Source organism: Colobus angolensis, unplaced genomic scaffold (assembly GCF_000951035.1).
Source record: "Colobus angolensis palliatus isolate OR3802 unplaced genomic scaffold, Cang.pa_1.0 Scaffold164, whole genome shotgun sequence".
Lineage (NCBI taxonomy): Eukaryota > Metazoa > Chordata > Mammalia > Primates > Cercopithecidae > Colobus > Colobus angolensis.
Window position 1 is genome coordinate 4496620 of NW_012114755.1, and position 7801 is coordinate 4504420.

The 7801-nt window shown below is 45.5% G+C and overlaps 1 protein-coding gene across 4 annotated transcripts in view; it reads left to right on the top strand.

Annotated features, from left to right (window-relative positions):
- NELL1 (NEL-like 1 (chicken)) overlaps window positions 1-7801 on the top strand; it is a 995550-nt gene that overhangs the window by 305997 nt on the left and 681752 nt on the right. For all 4 annotated transcript variants that reach the window (XM_011937505.1, XM_011937506.1, XM_011937507.1 and 1 more), the window contains one exon: window positions 1119-1192. In XM_011937505.1, coding sequence (XP_011792895.1) covers window positions 1119-1192 — 74 coding nt within the window. The remainder of the gene's footprint in view (window positions 1-1118; window positions 1193-7801) is intronic.

The following is a 7801-nucleotide window of genomic DNA, read 5'->3' on the forward strand; positions in this document are numbered from 1 at the left end:
TGCTAACTTTTTAGGTTTTGTAAGGCCTACTAGTTTCAATATCACCAGTTAGCATGTTGCCTGCCCTTTAGTAACACTAAAATATTATTTGAATGAAGAATGAACATCCCATGAAAACCAGAGGATTTTATAACTAGGAAACCACAGATTTAATCAGCCCATTTTTAACAGATACAGATATAGGAGCTCTGAAAGGTGAGGTGGTTCTATAAGACCAACACTGAATTAGTGGGAGAGATCTCTTAGAGTGCATATCATTGCTTCTGTTCCTCCTAGAGCTGGGGCTAGAAGGGTCCTCATCAGGGCAGGAGAGGGAGTGACCAGATATTTGCTTCTTTTTTCCTGTTGAAGTGGATGGAGAATTTGGTGGTGTTAGATTAGGATCATATCAAATTGACATATGCTGTAGTTGCTTAAAAGTGAGTCAGCCAGTTAAGTCAAGAAATGAGTTTCAGTGCAATCTAAATTGAGTGGTAGGAGCTCCATTTATGTTTCTCTTTGAAATTTTCTGCAAGTTCACCCCCCTGCCCTTCCTGGCAGCCTTTTAAACTCACCTTTCCAAAGGTATTCTCTCTAGTGCATTGATCTAGCACTTTACAGGCTATCCTGGTATTTCTCACTTGTCTCATGTGTATTTCTCACGCCCACGCCCATGATCACAAGGAAGAAGAAATGGTGTCCTTCTCCATTATGGCTGAGGTTCTGAGGAATGGAGTATATGTGAGTCCCCTTTCACCCAGTTGTTTGTTTTAGCTGGAGTGTCTGAATCAAAGCTACTGCTAGTTGTACTCCACAGCGATTGCCACCAGTTCTTTCTTGTTTTAGCTTCTTACTACATCAATTTATTCTCTAGTTCCCCTTTGGCAACTGTAACATTGAAATAATTGTATATCCTGGCTGTAAAGGCTGGGCAAACACAACCATGATGAGGCCTGCCTGGGAGATTTAAGGGTTATCCTCCACAAATTCCTATGTCTTTCACTTTAGACAAAGAGATTTGTATTGCTCAGAAGCAGAGAATCTAGGTTTCTGTGGAATCTGTTGGAGTTGGAAGGTACCTCTGAGGTCATTTTGTGGCACAGCAGGACTGTCTGACCCATTTTTATGTTTTATTACAGCAAAATGTATCTATGGAGGAAAAGTTCTTGCAGAAGGCCAGCGGATTTTAACCAAGAGCTGTCGGGAATGCCGAGTAAGTGTTAATTTTATGGTCCCTATCACTTCTGGAAAACAAATAGATAGATGTGTGGGCTTTAGATAAGGTTCTTGAGTGGGGCGTATTGGCCTGGATAGGTCCCTGAGTGGTGGAACTCTCTGTGGTGGGCTGGCATACCGGATGAGGAGGATCCAGCCACTGTCATTTATGTGGTTAGCTTGCGGTCAGCTGTGGATCAGGTAGCCTTGGAAGAAGCTATTACGGCAAGGATGTGAGAGGAGAAAGAACTAACAGCTACTATTAGTTAGGGAGGCTGGTGGGTGGCCCCAGGAAAAGGTTTTGAGTTGGTGTTAGGGGAATCAGTCTGCAATGCTAGTTGTGATAATACTAATTCTACTCCCAGAGGGCTGATATACTGTTAAAAATGCCTCTTTCTCCTGCCTGCCCCTCCTATGTATTACTTGAAATAAGATTTATAAAATCACAGATCTCATTCAATAATCATTCAACAAATATGCATTAAGCAAATGCTATATGACAGCATTATAGTGGGTTCTGGATATACAACAGTGAGCAAAACAAAGTCACTGTCTTTATAGAACTTGCTGAGTAGTGAGGGGATAGTAAGAATTAAACAAACATATAAAGCCAAATTCTATAAAAGTATGAAGTAGGCTGAAGGAATAGAGAGATCTGAAGTGGGGATGGGTGGACTGAGAAGACCTCTCTGAATTGTAAGTTTGGAACAAAGCCCGGGGTAAGGTGTGGGAGCCAGCCATGCAAGTATTTGGGTGAGTGATTACTTAACCAATAATTGCTTCCTAGGTAGATGAGGGAGAAGGCACATTCCAAACAAAAGGAATTGCACTTATAAATGCCTAAAGCAATAAAGACAGCAGGTTTTACTTAGGGACCTGCAAATAATTTGACTTGGGTGAAGTTCTAGAGCACATGTGGGAGAGTGATGAGAGATGAACCTGGACAGATGGACAGAACAGGTGAGAATGGAACTAGTTTGGACTTGATCTTAATGGAGATGAGAGTTCATTGAAGCTTGCTCTCTCTCTCTTGCTCTCTCTCTCTCTCTCTCTCTCTCTCTCTCTGTGTGCGTGTGTTATGAGCAGCCATGCATTTCCAAAGGTCACTGTGATTGCAATGGGTGGACTGATTGGAGGAGCACCAGATTAATTTGAATAATTGTAAGAAATCACCTAAGGTTATGATTGAAGGCAGTGATAGTGAAGATGTACAGGAAAGGAGATTCGAGAGCTATTTGAAAAATGGAATTGAAAGGATTCAAGTGATTGGGTTTTGGGGAAGGCTAATATGATGGGGAGGAGAAACCCAGATGATGTTCAGGTTCCTGGTAGAGTTGCAGGGAATACCAGTTTCTGTTTTCCCAAGTAGCCAAAACCTCCCCTGGCTAACGTAGGTAAAAATGACAATGTTATTGAAATGATATTGGGGGACTCGCAGAATCCTCAAAAGTCCAGACCAGGCTTGATACTTGATAGAAACCAGAGTCCCAGAAGTTAGGAAGCAGAAACCATAGCAATGGCCTACTAGCGGGGATCCTGGCAAGCACATTGCTGCTGTGATGAGTGACTTTCAATCATTTCTACTGTCCTGGAGTCACTTATACAAGATTTAAAGTTCAGAGGGAGGACATATGATTAGCAAAGTTTGGATCATATGTCCAAGCTCTGATTGTTCAGGATGGGGAAGAATTCGACTCCTTTATCCTCTGTGTAAGGAGCCAGTTACCTGGAATTACCACCCCATTAAGACTGCATGCAATGGGGAAAACATTCCCTAAGAACACTGTGGTACTCATGGGAAGGGAGACTGGATCAGAAGAAGCCAAAATGTGATAAATGCTCTCTTCATTAGGTGATAACGAGATATTGATGCAGGAAGAGGGACATTCAGGAGGAGGAACACGTTTTGTGGGTGAGGAGGGAGTGAAGAGCAAGTGAGACCAGGTTTAGATGTGTTGAATTTGACTGTATTTTGGCTATCTACACAAACTCTAAAACTTAGTGGCTAAAACTTATATTTTATGATCATTTCTTGTGGTTGCATAGGTTGAATTGGCTCAGCTTAATGATTCTCATTTGGGGTCTCACATGCAATTGCAATCTGATGGCTGCTGGAGCTAGAATCCTGTGAAGGCTTGACATGGCTGGCTCTCAAAGATAAAATAGCCATGGCTGGCTATTGTACTTTTGTGTCTAGCACCTCAACAAAGATGAATAGAAAGAGATTCCTCTCTGTGTCTCTGTCTGGTGTGCGCTCTCTCTTTCTCTGTATGTGTATGAGTGTTCCTTGTTCTCTGCAGCCCCGAGACACGCCTACCTTGGGCTTTTTTTTTTTTCTGATACTGGGTGTTGCTGTGTCTCCCAGGCTAGAGTGCAGTAGCACAATCTCGGCTCACTGCAACTTCTGCCTCCTGGGTTCAAGCAATTCTCCTGCCTTAGCCTCCTGAGTACCTGGAATTACAGCCACGTCACCATGCCCAACTAATTTTTTGTATTTTTAGTAGAGATGGGGTTTCACCGTGTTGGCCAGGCAGGTCTTGAACTCCTAACCTCATGATCCACCTGCCTTGACCTCCCAAAGTGGTGGGATTACAGGCGTGAGCCACTGCACCTGGCCCCTTGGTCTTCTTTATACCATGGTGGTCTCAGGGATTTCTCACATGCTGGTCAGGTTCTCCCAGAATAAGCTTTCCAAAGACCAAGGTGAAAGCACCAATATTTCTTAAAACCCGGTCTCCAAAACTGGAACATCATTTCTTCTACATTCTAAAGGCTATACAGGCCCAGGCCAGATTTATTGTAGAGGCAGACAATACAAGGGCAAGAATACCAGGAGGCATGATTCATTAGGTAGACAGGCATCTTTGGAGACCAGCTATCATAATAAGACTTTGTGATATAATTTTCTACTTAAAAATACCCACCTCCAGCCAGGCCTGGTGGCTCATGCCTGTAATGCCAGCATTTTGGGAGGCTGAGGAGGATGGATCACCTGAGGTCAGGAATTCAAGACCAGTCTGGGCAACATGGTGAAACTCCATCTCTACCAAAAATACAAAAATTAGCTGGGCATGGTGGTGCATGCCTGTAATCCCAGCTACTCCAGAGGCGGAGGCAGGAGAATTGCTTGAACCCAGGAGGCGGAGGTTGCAGTGAGCTGAGATTGTGCCACTGCACTCTAGCCTGGGCGACAGAGTTGAGACGTCATCTCCAAAAAAAGTATAACAAAACCAAACCCACCTACCAACATATCGTAATGGGAAGTTACTAACCTAATAGGTTAGTGGATTTCCATGGCTAGAAAACATTAGGAATCAGAGAATTCCTTTAATTGGGTGAAAATCTATCCCCCTTGTAACTTCTATCCAGTGGCTTTACTTCTTCCCTCTGGGGGATAAGAGGGTGAGTCTAATTACTCTTACAATGTAGCATTGTGGTTGAAAGGTCAAAATCTGCAGTCAGGTGGACCTGGGTTTAAATCCTGAAATTTTACCTAATTGTTAGTGAAGTTCAGAGTTCCTTGTGTTCTTTTCCCCCATTGGGTTCTATTAAGAGGTGGGCTGGAGAACATCACTTTAGATTATTACTTCCTCCTGCAGGGTATGTTTTCTCTCCTCACCACTCCCACTGCAACATAATGGAAGACAATTACAGGCATAATCACCAGCCCTGGAGGAATGTGGAACATTTTGCCTAGTGCCTTGTGCTGAACCGTCAAACCCATTCCTTTTCTGCCTAACATTAGCTGGGATACACTAGTCAGAAGAGTAACACTTCTTACCTATCTGATCCTGGTTTCTAGAAAATAGAACCTGAGGCCTAGGTATTTGTGTTGATGCTTTATTTATTTATTCTTTGGTGGTCGTGGGAGTGGATAGAGGAGGGGGAATGGTATAGTCCTAGGAATGCAAGAGTGAGGCACAGACAGAAGGAAGTATGGAAGGAAAGGCAGGAGAGCAAGTACAAGACGGTGTATAGTGGAAAAGCCAGAACCCCACAACAAAGCACAGCTGGCTTTGTGAGGCATCTCCTGACAAGCTGACAGAAATCACTGTGTCTCAGAAAAGACCATCCTTGCAAGTGCTCTTACTTACATTGTTTCATTTTTCTTTTCATCACACCTCTGGGAAAACAGACAGGAATGTATCGTAAAGATTTAAAAGAATGAGGCATTTAGAGACTTGCAGAAGCACTCAGGAGGATACTAATAAAAGAAAGGCTTGAATTTTGTTCTTTATGGAGGACTAGTAAGGAAAGACTTTCCCTGAATTCTGTCTCTCATTGGCCAGATTGTACCCTAAAGGTTAGCTTCCTTGAACCTCCCTATTTTGATTTCCATTCTTGCCCTCTTGGCTGCTGCTGGGAATGCCAGAAATTCCAGGAGTCCGGGTGGTCTGGTGGTTACGCAGGTGTGGTGGTCTCTCTGCATCAGTGGGTACTGCATCAGCGCCTAATTATGTAGCTATGTGTCCGGAATTGGTAGGTTCTTGGTCTCACTGACTTAAAGAATGAAGCCACGGACCCTCATGATGGGTGTTACAGTTCTTAAAGATGGTGTGTCCAGAGTTTGTTCCTTCAGACGTTCAGACATGTCTGGGGCTTCTTCCTTCTGGTGGGTTTGTGGTCTCGCTGTCAGGAGTGAAGTTGCAGACCTTCATGGTGAGTGCTACAGCTCTTAAAGGCAGCATGGACCCAAAGAGTGAGCAGCAGCTAGATTTATTGAAAAGAGCAAAGCTTCCACGGTGTGGAAGGGGACCCAAGCGGGTTACAACTGGCTGGCTGGGGCAGGCTGCTTTTATTCCCTTATCTGACCCCACCTACATCCTGCTGATTGGTCCATTTTACAGAGAGCTGATTGGTCCATTTTGCCAGAGTGCTGATTGGTGCATTTACAATCCTTGAGCTAGACATGGAGTCACAGAGTGCTAGTTAGCTAGATACAGAGTACCAATTGGTGTATTTACGAACCTTGAGCTAGACACAGAGTACTGATTGGTGTATTTACAAACCCTGAGCTAGACACAGAGTGCTGATTGATGCATTTACAATCCTCAAGCTAGACACAGAGTCACAGAGTGCTAGTCCTCCAAGTCTCCACTAGGTTAGCTAGATACAGACTACCGATTGCTGTATTCATAAACCCTGAGCTAGATACAGAGTGTTGATTGGTGTATTTACAAACCCTGAGCTAGACACAGAGTGCTGATTGGTGCACAGACAATCCTCTGGCTAGATATAAAAGTTCTCCAAGTCCCCATCCAGTTCAGGAGCCCAGCTGGCTTCACCCAGTGGATCCTGCACAGGGGCTGCAGGTGGAGCTGCCTGCCAGTCCCAAGCCACGCCTGCATTCCTCAGCCCTTGGGCTGACTGTGGATGGGACCGGGCACCAGGGAGCACGGGGCACTTTGGTCATGGAGGCTCAAGCGGCAGGGGAGCCCACCACAGGGGGAGGAGCTCAGACACAGCAGGCTGCAGGTCCTGAGCCCTGCCCTGCAGTGAGGCAGCTAAGGCCCAGCGACAATTCAAGTGCGGCGCCAGCGGCGGCACTGTTGGGGGACCCCGCCCAACCTCCGCAGCTGCTGGCTTGGGTGCTAAGCCCCTCACTGCCCTGGGCCAGCGGCGCCAGCTGGCTGCTCGGTGTGCTGGGCCGCGGAGCCCGCGCCTGCGTTGGCGCCCCCTCCCGGGAACTCTCACTAGTCTGGTTCCCGCCTGCACCTCTCCCTCCACACCTAGCCGCAAGCAGAGGGAGGCAGCTCGGGCCTCAGCCAGCCTGGAGAGGGGCTCCCACGGTGCTGTGGCGGGTTGAAGGGCTCCTCAAGAGCCTCCAGAGTGGATGCCAAGGCTGAGGAGGCGCTGAGAGCGAGGGCTGCTAGCATGTTGCCACCTCTCAGCTGGACTAAATGGATTTAGTGGCACTTATTTGGGTGTAGGGGCTCTCCACTCTGTGGCAGGGGCAAGGATGGTGTGATGGCAAGGGCTTTAATGATCTCTTGATTGACAAGGAAGCTCCCAGGGCTGGGAGTAGGGGAGCAGGTGGGGTGGTCAATAACCTATAGGTGGCACATTATCACACAAGGATGTCATGTGGATTAAATGAGATAAAACACATGGAGAACTTAGTACAGTGCTTACCACAAAGACCATCCTCAATAAATGTGAGCTATTTTTGTTATTCCATATGACCATACATGTCCTCTTTGAATTTAAGACAGATACCATGCTCTCTGAACATTGCTTTACTTCTAGGAACGGAAAAAGGTTGGATTCTAAAATCCTTGCTTTTGTCTTCGACTTCAGGGAAAGCTGGGATGATTAAAGGCAATTTTGCCCACTGTGGTGATGGTACCAGAATCAGCCATATCACTTACAATTAGCAAATCCTTTTCCATTTTGAATGGAAGCTGTGGGTGACTCTAGCAAGGGTTACTATTATGATTCAATGTCTATTATGAAAGCAGAGCCAGGCAGACACCATTTGAGACCTGTAGAAGATATGGGCATGGATTTGAATGGCAGCTTATTTGAATAGCACTTACTACTATTACTGGCACATTGCAGTTGCTCTACACACTTGGGTTAATCTTTTACTGTTTTTTTTTTTTTTTTT